The sequence below is a fragment of the Miscanthus floridulus genome, chromosome 18, assembly GCF_019320115.1.
Source record: "Miscanthus floridulus cultivar M001 chromosome 18, ASM1932011v1, whole genome shotgun sequence".
NCBI classification, from domain to species: domain Eukaryota; kingdom Viridiplantae; phylum Streptophyta; class Magnoliopsida; order Poales; family Poaceae; genus Miscanthus; species Miscanthus floridulus.
The window spans coordinates 132,202,694-132,216,975 of NC_089597.1; the positions used below are offsets into that span (position 1 = coordinate 132,202,694).

General features: G+C 47.7%; 2 protein-coding genes across 3 annotated transcripts; both read right to left on the reverse strand.

The window, feature by feature from the left end:
• Positions 1 to 7,023: 7,023 nt before the first annotated feature.
• On the reverse strand, positions 7,024 to 8,947 carry LOC136523017 (uncharacterized). 2 transcript variants are annotated; one of them, XM_066516800.1, is made up of 4 exons: positions 8,717 to 8,947; positions 8,518 to 8,594; positions 8,302 to 8,435; positions 7,024 to 7,299 (listed from the first exon to the last, which is right to left on the reverse strand). In XM_066516800.1, exons 1-3 carry the CDS (start codon positions 8,942 to 8,944, stop codon positions 8,306 to 8,308), a joined length of 435 nt encoding a protein of 144 aa, XP_066372897.1. In that variant the 5' UTR covers positions 8,945 to 8,947; the 3' UTR covers positions 7,024 to 7,299; positions 8,302 to 8,305. The 2 variants fall into 2 exon arrangements, with proteins under 2 accessions (XP_066372897.1, XP_066372896.1); XM_066516799.1 differs by having other exon boundaries at positions 8,518 to 8,633.
• A 2,032-nt stretch (positions 8,948 to 10,979) lies between these two features.
• LOC136522556 (probable serine/threonine-protein kinase PBL19) lies at positions 10,980 to 14,027 on the reverse strand. The gene is made up of 4 exons (XM_066516361.1): positions 13,144 to 14,027; positions 12,041 to 12,304; positions 11,691 to 11,813; positions 10,980 to 11,588 (listed from the first exon to the last, which is right to left on the reverse strand). The coding sequence occupies exons 1-4, from the start codon at positions 13,540 to 13,542 to the stop codon at positions 11,169 to 11,171; spliced, it is 1,206 nt and encodes a 401-aa protein (XP_066372458.1). The 5' UTR covers positions 13,543 to 14,027; the 3' UTR covers positions 10,980 to 11,168.
• Between the last annotated feature and the right edge of the window lie 255 nt (positions 14,028 to 14,282).

Consider the following 14,282-nt stretch of genomic DNA (forward strand, 5'->3'; position numbering starts at 1 on the left):
GCAGCTCTGAGTCATTGAGCAGCCGACCCGCCAGGCCTAAGGACCCTGTGCCATCGATGATGTCGTCCAGCCTATGGAACTGCACCTCCTCACCGTTGTGGAAAGGATCCATGAACTCTGTGATGTCGCTTGGAGTGAGGCAAACTCGATCGGCGTCGATGGAGTCCCCTGTTTCGCCAGAGTAGTCAGCACAGCACCTGGACTGCTCGGCACCCTGGCTGCAGTGCTCAGCACTACTCCTATACTTCTCGTCACCATTTTGGGAGTGGTTGGTACCACTGCAGAAGTGCTCGGCACCAGCCTTGGAGTGGTCGGCACCACTGCAGAACCGCTCGGCACCACTCCTAGAGTGCTCGGCACCCCTCTCGGAGTGTTCGGCATCCCTCCTAGAGTGCTCAGCACCGCCCTAGGAGTGCTCGGCTCTGTTGTTGGAGTGGTCGACACCTCCTCTTCAGCGTCTCCACCACCGTGGATGACCAAGTGCTCAACGACAAAGGTGTTGGTGAAGCCGCCAGCTTCCCTTGTGCCCGAACTGTCCCAGTCCTAGACCGCCTTCTCATCGAATATGACGTCGCATGAGACAACCACCTTGCCTCCGCATGGGTTGTAGAGCTGGTATGCCTTGGTACCTTCCTCGTAGCCCAGGAGCACCATCGGTGTGCTCCTGTCCTCTAGCTTGGTGAGGACCGACTTTGTCTTCCTGACGTGGCCGATGCAGCCGAAAGTCCGAAGGAAGGACACACTCGGCTTGCGCCCATACCAAGCTTCGAACGACGTCTTGCCCTTTAGGGCCTTGGTGGGCATGTGGTTGAGGATGAACACTGTCGTGGTCACCGCCTCACCCCAGAACCTTGCCGGCATGCCCTTGGCCTTCATCATGGATCGAGCCATGCCGACCACCATCTGGTTCCGCCGCTCCACCATGCCATTTTGTTGTGGCGAGTACGGCGTGGTGTGGTGTCGTACCACACCCTATTCCGCGCAATACGCAATAAACTCCACCGAAGTGAATTCGTCGCCGCGATCAGTCCGCAGCACGCGTAGCTTCTTTCCGCTCTCCGCCTCCACGCGCGCCTTGAACTTCTTAATTGCCACCGTTGCCTCATTCTTGCTCGTCAAGAGTTGTAGCCACATATAGCGACTGCAATCATCCACGAGCATGAGGAAGTACCGCCGACCACCGTTTGTAGCTGGCATGATTGGCCCGTAGAGATCGCCGTGGATGAGCTCGAGAGCATCCACCGCATGATACTTGGCCACCTTTGGGAACGGCAGCCTCCTCTGCTTCCCGGCTAGGCAGCTATCACACAGCTCGCCTACGTGCTCGATGTGAGGTAGCCCAGTCACCATATTTTCCAGCCAACCAAGAGCATCAAAACTGAGATGTCCATACCGGGCATGCCACAGCCACGGCTCCTCCGTGTGCTGTGTAGCCAGGCAGATGGGCTGCTCCACCTTAAGGTCGAGCAGGTATAGTTAGTTCTGGGACCTCTTCACCTTGGCAAGAAGCCGCTGCTCTCAGTCCCTGATCCTGAGGACGCCGTCCTTGATCAGTACCTTGCTGCCATGCTCATCCAGCTGGCCAATGCTGATGATGCTAGAACACAGCTATGGGATGTAGTACACATCCATCAGCACACGGTGCTCACCGTTCTAGCACCTGAAGATGATGGTGTCGCGCCCTTGGATCACCACCCTTGAGCCATCACTGAACTTCACCGTGCCGGTCATGTTGCCGTCGAGCTCAGAGAAGGCGTCCTTGGAGCCCATCATGTGGTTGCTGGCGCTAGAGTCCAGGTACCACCGTTGCTCCTACCCACCGCCCACACGTCTGAGGTGGACTTGTCACATAGTTCGTCGAGGTTGACAGCCTTCAGAGCCTTCCTAGGCCCTTCCACCGCCATCTCTCCCTTCTCCTCTGCCTTAACATCATACAGTGCATAGAACATTGCCATCAGGAGAGTGGCGTCATCATCCTCATCAGCCTGTGCCAGATGAGCCTCAGCCTTCTTCTCCTGCTTGCGATTTGGGCACTCCTTTGCCCAATGGCCTATTGAAAGCTCTAGTTTGGTTTTGGTTAATTGATGAAACCCTAAGTGCTAACCTAGTTTATCAAAGTAATTATGAGATAGGTAGCACTACTCCAAGTGATGAAGCAATGGTGAAGATCATGACGATGGTGATGGCATGGTGATGATCAAATGCTTGAACTTGGAAAAGAAGAAAGAGAAAAACAAAATGCTCAAGACAAATGTATAAATAGTAGGAGCCATTTTGTTTCTGTGATCAAGACACTTAACGAGTGTGATCACATTTAGGTTCGATAGCCGTTCTATTAAGAGGGGTGAAACTCATATTGAAATGCGGTTATCAAAGTGCCACTAGATGCTCTAACTCATTGCATATGCATTTAGGATCTAGTGGAGTGCTAACACCCTTAAAAGTATTTGTGAAAATTTGCTAACACATGTGCACAAGGTGATACACTTGGTGGTTGGCATATTTGAGCAAGGGTTAGAAACTTCACCGGTGGAGTGTTCGCCCGTAGAGTGCAGACAGTCCGATGGTGCCACCGGCGCCCTATACAGAAAAGATAGGGGTTCACAAAGTGACTGGACGCTGGGTTCAGAGTTCGGTCAGTGACAGCAGTAAGCACACGGTCTCGATCTTGTGACCGAACGCTAGCATGTAAACTGACCGAACGCTCATGGTTTGAGTCCGGTCAGTGCTGACGTACGCTGACATGAGGCGCACAGAAGAAGCGTTGAGTGACCGGACATCGGGTGAGTCCGGTCGAGCATGACCGGACGCGTCCGATCGTGAAATTTCATGTTTGGAACCTTACTGGAAACGACTGGACGCTGGGGTCCTACGTCCAGTCACTTTCTAACTGACGCGTCCAGTCATCACTTGACCGTTGAGATCGGGCGCTGATGAGAAGAGGTTTTGCAAGCTAAGGAATGAATTGAACATACTTGACTTCTCCAATATGTGTTGATGCACCCCCAATTTATATGGCATGCCTCTCCTTCGAGCAATTCAAGGTAAAAGTTGATTGACATGGCATACATCCTTGCTAAGGACATGTTTAGTGCATCTAGACATATTTCACATTTGAATAGGCTCATTCATGAAAACAAATGAATTTGATGCTTGTATGGTACCACTATTGTTTGTATGCTTGAAATGATCTAGTGGTAGCATATGACATGTTTATGGGCTTGTAAACCTAGTGTTTGATCTAGATAATAAGCTATAAGTGTTTAACTCAACATGGTACAAGATAACCCTTATTTGGAGGTGTGAAGAAGCTTGTTATTGGATCAAATCAAGTTAAATATCTTTTGCAAGTGATCTAGATTGAACCAAATTGGGAAAATGATCCTCATTTCACATGGTTTCACCCCAACCTATCTATAATTTGAGCTCACCTTTTGTGCTAATTGTTGACAAAGGGGGAAGAGAAATTCACAAAGATAGTAAGATAGGAGGAGAAAACAAATGAAATGATATTATAAAGGGATCATAAAAAATACACACAAGTAGGGGGAGCAAGCTCATAAACTTGTATGTTGCATTTGAATGTGTATTTCATATATTTGCTTACATGGCACAAGTTCTAAATTTCAATATTCATGCTTGTGTGGTGATGCTAGTTATAGGCTTGAATGATGAAATGAAAAACTAGCATGCATAGGCTAAAGCAACTAGACTTATGTTCATTCTATGGAAACTAGGCCCTTGCTTGTAATGTTGATCTCATGGGGTATTCTAGTTTTTGTGTATGTCTAGTTACTAATGGTTCTAAGGAAGGTATATTGGTGCACTCCGATTGGTATCACACTTCAAAGGTTCATCTCTTATACCTTAGCATTATTTGGTAGACATTGTCTCATATATTTCCTATCTAAGCATATGTGCAAGCTACAATCCAAACTCTTAGCACATATATAGGGGGAGCAATTGCTACCATTTGGGATTCATAAAACTTGTTCATATCTTTACACATGGTAAATATGCTTGGGCAAGCAACATGGATTCAATTAAATTTCAACCCATATCTTTGTGAAAGGGTTGTCATCAATTACCAAAAAGGGGGAGATTGAAAGCTCTAGTTTGGTTTTGGTTAATTGATGAAACCCTAAGTACTAACCTAGTTTATCAAAGTAATTATGAGATAGGTAGCACTACTCCAAGTGATGAAGCAATGGTGAAGATCATGACGATGGTGATGGCATGGTGATGATCAAATGCTTGAACTTGGAAAAGAAGAAAGAGAAAAACAAAAGACTCAAGGCAAAGGTATAAATAGTAGGAGTCATTTTGTTTCCATGATCAAGACACTTAGTGAGTGTGATCACATTTAGGTTAGATAGCCGTTCTATTAAGAGAGGTGAAACTCGTATTAAAATGCGGTTATCAAAGTGCCACTAGATGCTCTAACTCATTGCATATGCATTTAGGATTTAGTGGAGTGCTAACACCCTTGAAAGTATTTTTGTGAAAATATGCTAACACATATGCACAAGGTGATACACTTCGTGGTTGACACATTTGAGCAAGGGTTGGACACTCCACCGGTGCCACCGGCGCCCTATACAGAAAAGACAGGGGTTCACTGAGTGATCGGACGCTGGTGGTGCAGTGACCGAACGTTAGGTTCAGAGTCCGGTCAGTGACAGCAGTAAGCACATAGTCTTGGTCTTGTGACCGAACGCTGGCGTGTAAACTGACCGGACGCTCATGGTCTTGGTCTTGTGACCAAGCTCGTGGGAACAAACAAGTTAGGGTTGCTAGAATGAAGTGGTGGAAATTAGAATGGGAGGCATCAAAGGTCTTTAAGGAAAAGGTCATTGAAGAGGGCCCTTGGAATGATGAAGGCGATGCAAACAATATGTGGGAGAAGATGGCAACATGCGTTCGGAAGGTTGCTTTAGAGGTGCTTAGAGTGACCAAAGGGAGCAGATGCGACTTGAAAGACACTTGGTGGTGGAATGAAGATGTGCAAAAGGCTATTAAGGAAAAGCAGTGCTATAAGCGCTTGTATCATGACAGGTGTGCAAACAACATAGAGAAGTATAAGGTGGCAAAGAAGACTGCAAAACGAGCGGTGAGTGAGGCAAAGGGGCGGGCCTATGAGGACCTTTACCAATGTTTGAGTGCGAAGGAAGGAGAGAAGGACATTTATAGGATGGCTAGGGCTCGCGATAAGAAGACAAGGGACTTCAACCAAGTCAAGTGCATAAAGGATGAGAGGGAGCAGCTCTTAGTGAAGGAGGATGAGATCAGATATAGATGGCAAGAGTATTTTGATAAATTGTTCAATGGTGAGAATGAGAACACCACCGTTCAGCTGGACGACTCGTTTGATGACACTAACAGGCGCTTTGTACGAAGGATTCAAGAATCGGATGTCAGAGAAGCCTTAAAAAGGATGAAAGGGGGCAAAGCGATGGGACCTGATGGTATCACAATCAAGGTGTGGAGATGTCTCGGGGATATAGCTATAGTATGGCTAACCAAGATGTTCAACAATATCTTTCGATCGAACAAGATGGCTGAGGAGTGGGAATTAAGTTGATGGGCTACACTATGAAGTTATGGGAGAGAGTCATCGAGCAGCGCCTGCAAGGAACGACGTAGATATCAACAAACCAATTTGGTTTCATGCCCGAAAGGTCAACCACAGAAGCAATCTTCTTAATAAGTTGGTTATTGAGCGGTTTAGGGAGCAGAAGAAGAACATCCACTTGGTTTTCATTGACTTGGAGAAGGCTTATGACAAGATACTAAGAAATGTTATGTGGTGGTCTTTGAACAAACATAAAGTTCCATCAAAGTACGTGACCCTCATCAAAGACATGTACAACAATGTTGTGACTAGTGATCGAACAAATGATGATAACACAGATTACTTCCTGATTAAAATTAGAGTTCATCAAGGGTCAGCCTCGTATCTCTTTGCCTTGGTAATGGATGAGATTACCAGGAACATACAAAGGGATATTCCTTGGTGTATGTTGTTCGCTGATGATGTAGTGTTAGTGGACGAAAGCCAGGTGGGAGTAAATAGGAAACTAGAGTTATGGCGGCAGACCCTTGAGTCTAAAGGTTTTAGATTGAGCAGAACTAAAACCGAATACATGAGATGCGACTTTAGTGGAGTTGTACAGGAGGAGGGAGATGTGAGTTTGGAAGGTCAAGTAGTGCCTAAGAAGGACACCTTTCGGTATCTGGGATCGATGAAACAGAGGGATGAAGATATTGATGCGGACGTTGGCCATAGAATCAAAGCAGGGTGGATCAAGTGGCGATAAGCTTCTGGCATTCTTTGTGACAAGAGGGTACCACAAAAGCTAAAAGGTAAGTTTTATAGAACGACAATTAGACCGGCTATGTTGTATGGAGCAGAATGTTGACCTACAAAGATTCGACATGTTCAACAACTGAGTGTTGCAGAAATGCATATGTTGCGATGGATTTGCGGTCACACAAGAATGGACCGAGTTCGGAACGATGATGTACGTGATCGCCTAGAGGTAGCACCAATTGAAGAAAAGCTTGTCCAACATCGATTGAGGTGGTTTGGCCATGTCCAAAGGAGACCTCCAGAAACACCAGTGCATTGTGAAGTCCTAAGCCAAGCTAATAATATGAGGAGAGGTAGAGAAAGACCGAAATTGACATAGAGTTGGCAATAAAAAGAGATTTAAAAGCTTGGGATATACCTAGAAATCTATGTTTGAATAAGAGTACTTGAAAAGCAGCTATTGAAGTGTCTGAACCATGACTTGGGGCTCTTGGTGGGTTTCAACTCTAACCTACCCCAACTTGCTTGGGACTGAAAGACTATGTTGTGGTTGTTGTGCAGGCAATCACAAACAAAAGAATTTAAGTCTAAAAAAAGTGCACCATGGCAGCTTGGTTTGATTAGGTTTTTCATAACCACAAGACGTAATGATGAGGTTAGTAAAGCAGTAAAGTCATCAAGAAACTAATCACAAATCAAGAGTACGATGCATCAACAGCAAGGCTATGCCTGAAGACTGATGTACAGTGTATTATTGATAAGAGAAAGAACTGGTAGTCAGTACTCAGTAGTCACGCCACATATCAAATGATATCATCTCATTCTTTGAATTCAAAGTGCAGCCTCCCTAAAACAGAAACCTACAAAATATAGATCTGGTTCCTTTGACCTTCATCTAACAATCTTTCTCCTTGCTGAACACTTCTAACAGCTAACCAGGTCAGTTACTATCATCACACAATCTTGTTCTTCGCACTGCAGACCTGGACCTGCATTAGGGGGGCAAAATCACCATGTAAGTCCACACGTAAACTCTTATTGACTCGATTGACCTTGTGCTATTTGTGCAAGGAAACAAAAAATATGACAGCTATACAAACAAGACTAAACATCACATAACATGATGAACATAAAAATGCCTCTGTAGTTTCTAGGACTAGGACATTTGTAGTGCTAACACCAGTGCCACAGTGATCATCATCACCAGCCACCTTACTACCTTAGTTCTTTGGCTACCGTACATGTTGTTTATAAGGTTGAGGGCTTGATCTTACCCCCATGGCTCCAAAGCCTCCAATTATTCCCGTGCTTGCACTAACAATAATGTCCTGCCAGATTCAATTTTCAAGTCTAGCTTTTTGGTGCAAGATAAAGAACAATGTAATCGTTACTGCCACTTGCCTCAGCTCCTGGCCACCTCGGTCCTTGAAAATTCTACCAAACTATTAGCTAGAATCAGTGTGAGATTATATATTGCTTGATGGCAAACACCAGGTTCCAACCCATCACCAACCATAACTGATTGGTTCTGAATAGGCAATGTGGCAGTGAATCCTGCCTGCCATGGCTTCAAAACAGGGCAATGGGCCAGCCAGAGATTAGTTTCCTGGGACCTCACTAGACTATCTAGACATGATTTGATATTAAAACAAGCATGTTCGTCTGAAAGAGTAATATGAAATGCTGTGTCCTCATTGGCACATGTTAGCGAAAACAAACAACGAGCCACACTACGACGAAAAATGCATTAATATTCCATCCCCTTAACCAATCAAGGGCATTTTTAACTTGTTTTTCTTCCTTGTCTTTTGTGGCAGGTTTAACTTGTTTTTTCAGTCTAAAAACTGGTGTTCAAGCCGTATACACATTATGGAAGAAGGAAAAAGTCTGGTATCTCCAAGGCTACTTATTCCATCTACAGCCTAGCAGGATCCACAAGACAAGGCTGACCACAAGATTTAGTACGGCAAAGGAGGAACAAAATACCATACCCCACTATGGCTTGGAATGAGCATCGGGTTCCGAGGAAGCGGCAGAGATCGTGGTGGGCTTGTTGCTGCGGAGGTCGTCTATGATGCCACCAAGCTCGCGCCGCGCGGACTCCCTTCCAAACATGAAGCCATACCTGCAGCACAAGAGGCATGGCATGGGAGATCTAGAATGCTCCGAACCAACGAGAATCTTCAGGAGGGGAGATTGTGTGGTACCAGAAGGAGACGGCGGAGAAGACTCCGGCAGCTGCCACCGTCTGCAGCAGGGTCAGCTTCTTCTCCTGCATCGCCCGCTGAGAATCGGGAGAGATGGGAGTCAGGTCAGCCGCTAGCTGCGCGGTCCACAAATTCACACGGCTCTCTGCTCAGTAAGGTTGCATAGGAGATCCGAGATAGAAAGGCCGAGCGAGCTCACCTCCGTTTTGCTGTGCCACCGCGAGGTGTAGTTGGGGAAGACGAGGTGACCGAAGGCGGCGATGGTTGGGGAGGGAGAGGGACGGAGGATTGGAGGAAGGCTGCCGCCTGCCGGTGCCGGCACGAAACGATCTTCGCCGGCAAGGTAGCAGCAGACTGGGGAGGTGCAGGCGGCGGCGGCCGACGAGGGCTTGCGGAGTTGCAGTTCTAGGCCGAGCCCACGGCCCATGGGATAGAGACGCGACTAGGATCAATGGTTGGGCTGAGCCTTTGGGCTTTTTACTGGCCTTTTCATAGATTGGGATTGGAGTGTTTGATCCAGAGACTAAAGTTTAGATATCACATCAGATATTTTGATACTAATTAGAAAGACTAAATATGATCCTAATTAGGATTAGTAGATTCGTCTCGTAAATTAGTCTCAATCTATGCAACTAGTTTTGTAATTAGTCTACGTTTAATACTCCAAATTAGTGTCCAAACATCCGATGTGACAGGGACTAAATTTTAGTAGGGGGAACTAAACACCCTGTGGCCTGGGATGACACGACCCAACCGAAATATCTTGGTGGTCTTGGCTTCCGAGATATGGAACTGTTTAACCTAGCACTCATAGCGAAACAAGCATGGCAGATATTGCAGGATGGCAGTTCTTTGAGTGCTTGGGTCCTAAAAGCTATCTATTTCCCAGACAAAGAGTTCCTTGCAGTAGTGATTGGTTCGTCTCCTTCCCGTATTTGGTGGTCAATTGTTGAAGGACGGGATGTCCTTAAAGAGGGCCTGATACGGCGGATAGGCACAGGTGAATCAACTAATGTGTGGACAATGGATTGGCTGCCTACGTCAGGGTTAAGGAGGCCGGTGCCAAGAAGCCGGGTGAACCTCCCTCAACTTGTTAGTGAACTCGTTGATCCGACGATGGCAACTTGGGATCGTGAGAAGTTAATGGAGTTTTTTACACCGATTGATGTGGATGTGATCACGAGCATCCCTCTCAGCACAAGGCGTCAAGAAGATTTTTGGGCTTGGCACTTTGAAAAGCATGGCGTTTTCTCGGTTCGATCAGCATACAGGATGCTTGCACACCGTAAGTATCTGGCTGGGAATGTGGGTGCCTCAGACAGACTGGCTGCAGAAGGAGTGGTCTACATTGTGAGGAATAAAGGTTCCCTCCAAAGTACGTGTTTTCCAGTGCTCTCTCCCATCAAAGGACGTTCTCCATCACGGGAACATGGCGGAAAATATTGCGTGCCAAATATGTGGAGCCGAGGACTCATGGAAGCACTCGCTTCTCGAATGTAATATGGCACGCTGTGTATGGGCTCTGGAGAAAGAATGTTATATAGAACGACGATTAGACCGGCTATGTTGTATGGAGCAGAATGTTGGACTACAAAGATTCGACATGTTCAACAACTGAGTGTTGCAGAAATACGTATGTTGCGATGGATTTGCGGTCACATAAGAATGGACCGAGTTCGGAACGATGATATACGTGATCGCCTAGAGGTAGCACCAATTGAAGAAAAACTTGTCCAACATCGGTTGATGTGGTTTGGCCATGTCTAAAGGAGACCTCCAGAGGCACCAGTGCATTGTGGAGTCCTAAGCCAAGCTAATAATACGAGGAGAGGTAGAGGAAGACCGAAATTGATATGGGGGAGGCAATAAAAAGATATTTGAAAGCTTGGGATATGCCTAGAGATCTATGTTTAAATAGGAGTACTTAGAAAGCAACCGTTGAAGTGCCTGAATCGTGACTTGGGGCTCTTGGTGGATTTCAACTCTAGCCTATCCCAACTTGCTTGGGACTGAAAGGCTATATTGTTGCTGTTGTTGTATATAGTAAAAATTATATATCTACAAAACCAAAATTAGATTTATATTTTTTTTGAAAGGATTAGATTTATAATTGAACGAAGAGAGTATATGAAATGGCACTAACACTCCGTTACCATTTTTCCTTTCCTCTCGAGATGAGAGAGTACCTAATGAGTTTTCCTAAATCAAACTTTTTAAGTTTGATTAATTTTATATAAAAGATGCTAACATCTATCATAGCAAAATAATATAATATGAAAACATATTTAACATTGTATCTAACTATACTAATTTTGTGTTATACATATTAGCATTGTTTATAAGTTTTAAAAATTGATTTAAGATAAGTGCAGAAGTTGGTTTTGAAAAATTGACTAGGGAGTAACAGTTAGCACACACCAGACTCATACCACTCTTCATGCACGTCTGCAACACACGTTGGCTATGAGAATTCTTGCTGAATTTTCATTTGCGTATTGAAATCACAAATTCACCATCGTTCTTCACATGTAGTATAGCCTGTTCAGAAAATTGTTCGTTTCTCCTGCTGTATATACCTCCTATACATACAAACTTCGGAATTTGGAACACAACCGGAGCCGGAGACGTATTCCGGCAACACCGCCGCCTCGTCACCTCTTCGCCGGCAGTCTGCCGTCGCCTCCTTTCTTTTTGTCGGCGGCCGGCAGCGGTGGCGGCTCCATCTGCAGCACCCGCTCGAGCTCCTCGACGACGTCCCTCATCGCCGGCCGCTCCTTGGGGTTCTTGCCGAGGCAGCGGTCGGCGAGCCTGGCCACCTCGCGCGCCGCGGCCAGCGGGTACCGCCCGCCTAGCCGCGGGTCCATGATGGCCCGGAACCCGGCGCTGTCCGGCGGGTGCTGCTGCACCCACCCCAGCAGCTTCTGCTCCTCCGCGGGGCGGCTGCGCTCCAGCGACCGCCGCCCCGTCAGGATCTCGTACAGCACCACGCCGAAGCTCCACACGTCGCTCTTCGCCGTCAGGTGCCCCGTCTCGATGTAGTCCGGCGCAGCGTACCCGTGCGTCCCCACCACCTGAGCCATCACAGCCAGTCAGTTGAGAGCTTCAGATGCGAGCACGCAATGCAATGGCAAGGCAAGAAGAGACACGGTGGCCGTGGACGGCGGTGAACGCACCGCGGTGGAGACGTGTGTTTTCCCTTCGGTTGGACCCTCTCTTGCCAGGCCAAAATCCGACAGTTTTGGCCTGAATTCGGCGTCCAGAAGGATGTTGGACGCTTTGAAATCCCTGTAGATCACCTGCCACACCAAAAGACTGGATCAGATATTGACCACTTATTACAGTCTCTGTATTCTTCAGAAAATTTGCAGGCAAATTCATCTAAAAAGGCTGCGTGCATGGTTTTAATGTGGTTCAGTTCAGAGTTTCAAAGAATGTATATATCCTGTCGTGCAGACTGCAATTGAATGAATCAGTTTATGCTTCAGAGTTTCATAAAATGCATATTGTTGGTCCAGAAAGAGACCTGAACTTCTGGTACTCCTTCATGGAGGTAATCCAGACCCCGTGCGGCACCGATCATGATCTGCAGCCTCAGTCTCCATGAAAGGGGAGGATGGGCTCGGTTGAACAGGTGGTCGTCCAAGCTCTTGTTGGGCATGAACTCGTAGACCAGCAGCCTGTGCTTGCTTGCTTCTGAATCCACCGCGCAGTAGCCGATCAGCTTTACAAGGTTCGGGTGTTCAAGAACACCTAGGAATTGGACTTCAGCCAGCCACTGCTTGTGCCCCTGAAATCAGATTATTTAAAAGAAACTCATGAACTGTTTTCATATACTTTTATCTAATTGAAACGTTCAGGAAATTCTCTGTGTCCTTGTATTTAATTATTGGTGGGAGTGTGACCAGACTTGGAGCATTGTTTATAGCGTGACGCTGATCATAGGTTGACTTATACTAATATTCACATGGCCCAATCTACGATTCCCATTGAAAATGACATGTGTGGATGTCCTTGTCCGGTTGGTTGGACCAATATTCTCTTTGAAGCTATCCAGGCAAATATTTATGTGTTTGAGATTGTCATGAAGCTCAAGTTATCTATTGGCTTCACTGCAAACCAACAACCTTCCGAGTTTGATTTTAGGTCTAGATCCAAATCAGGGGGCAAAGTCTTAACGCTGGCACATCTCGGCTGTTTGTGCACCCACCAAAAAATAATGATTTTAGTAAAATATTGTAACGTTCATACACCAGAAATGACAAATCCACGGAGTTTGGCCATCTTGTGGACAGGAGGTCCTGAGAAATTTCAGCCAATATATAATACTATACATCTCTTGGAGAATGAAAAATCTGATGAAACTGCCAATTATCTTTGAAATGCTAAAGTGCAAATTACTCTGTAAATTTGTAGGGAATCCACAAATTTGCTGCTTTGGTAAGTGTGATTAAGAACTCCGATTGATCCGCAACAGAAAAATTCGCGCTTTCTGATGAACAACCTTTGACATGGCACGAGAAATACAAGCCCAAATAATGCAGACTTGCAGAGAGAGAGAGAGAGAGAGAGAGAGAGAGAGAGGGAGAGAGAGGAGATGCAAAGGAAGGAAGCAGGCAGCAAGCAGACCTGGAGGCTGCGCTGGTTGAGGCGCTTGACGGCGAGCACGACGCGGGCGCCGGCGGCGGAGCGGAAGAAGGCGCGGTAGACGGAGCCGAAGCCGCCCTCGCCGAGCTTGAGCGCGCGGCTGAAGCCGTTGGTGGCGCTGCCGAGCTCGTCGAGGTCGAACACCCGGAGCCGCTGCGCGCCCCGCTCCTCCGACAGCTCCTGGATGGTCCGCGTGGGCGTGGACGCCGCCGACGCCTTGGTCTTGCTGTGCACGCCGCCGGAGGAGGAGGAAGAGGAGGAGGAGGACGACGCCGCCGGGGCCGACTTGGCCGGTGGCGTCTGGGCGCCGGGCCGCGGGTGCTGCTGAGCTTTGGACCCGCCGCTGCTCTTGCCGCCGCTCTTGAAGGAGAAGCACCCCATCCGACGACGAGGCCGGCCGGCGGCCGGGCCGTGCACTGCAGCGCGAGCTGACGAGCCTGCCGGAGAATCTTGGGGCGGAGGAGGGAGGCACGCGGAACGGATTTGTTGGAAGAAGAATTGGCAGGCGCGTCGCTGTAGTGTACCCGATTGGGATTGGAATTGGTTGGGGGGCAGTTGACGAGCCTCGCGCGCGTAATCTTCAACGGACTGACCCGACCGTGGAGAGGAAAGACGACGAACAAGTGTGGTGTGGAGAAAAGAGAGGATGGAGACTGGAGAGGGCAAGTGAGGGAAGGAAGCGGCGGCCCGGGAGGTGACTGGTGAGAGCTGAGAGGGGAGGAGGGTTGGTCCGGACGGGAAGAAACAAGAAAGAGGCCCGCCGCGGCAGGTGCAAGGAAATGAGCGAGCACGCACACACGTGGTGGCACTGGTGCTGGTAAAAATAGGGTGACGGCGACGGCAGTGCGCGCTGTGAGGGCTGAGGACGGACTCGTGCGCGGAGGGAGTGAACAAGGGGAGGAGAGGAGGCTAGGAGGGAGATGTTGGCGCGCGCCACCGGCCACCGGCCACCCGGCCAGCGGCCAACGCCCACGTTCCCCAGGCCCAAAAGGCTCGTGCCTCGGCAACCGCCCTTCTAAATTCTGATGCCACCTGCTCCCGTCTCATCAGATTTTTTTTTTAAGTTCAACCAAATACTCTCGGTCTCAGTACGAATGAAAAATTCGATTTCTGAAGATTCG

Excerpts from the sequence above, each read along its gene's own strand:
- LOC136523017 (XM_066516799.1), bottom strand. The coding sequence starts at position 8,944 with ATGGGCCGTGGGCTCGGCCTAGAACTGCAACTCCGCAAGCCCTCGTCG. Across the intron at positions 8,634-8,716 it reads GGTGGCACAGCAAAACGGAG|CTAGCGGCTGACCTGACTCC; the intron begins GTGAGCTCGCTC and ends TGGACCGCGCAG. Across the intron at positions 8,436-8,517 it reads TTCTCCGCCGTCTCCTTCTG|GTATGGCTTCATGTTTGGAA; the intron begins GTACCACACAAT and ends CTTGTGCTGCAG.
- LOC136522556 (XM_066516361.1), bottom strand. The coding sequence starts at position 13,542 with ATGGGGTGCTTCTCCTTCAAGAGCGGCGGCAAGAGCAGCGGCGGGTCC. Across the intron at positions 12,305-13,143 it reads TCAACCAGCGCAGCCTCCAG|GGGCACAAGCAGTGGCTGGC; the intron begins GTCTGCTTGCTG and ends ATCTGATTTCAG. Across the intron at positions 11,814-12,040 it reads AAGGAGTACCAGAAGTTCAG|GTGATCTACAGGGATTTCAA; the intron begins GTCTCTTTCTGG and ends TTGGTGTGGCAG.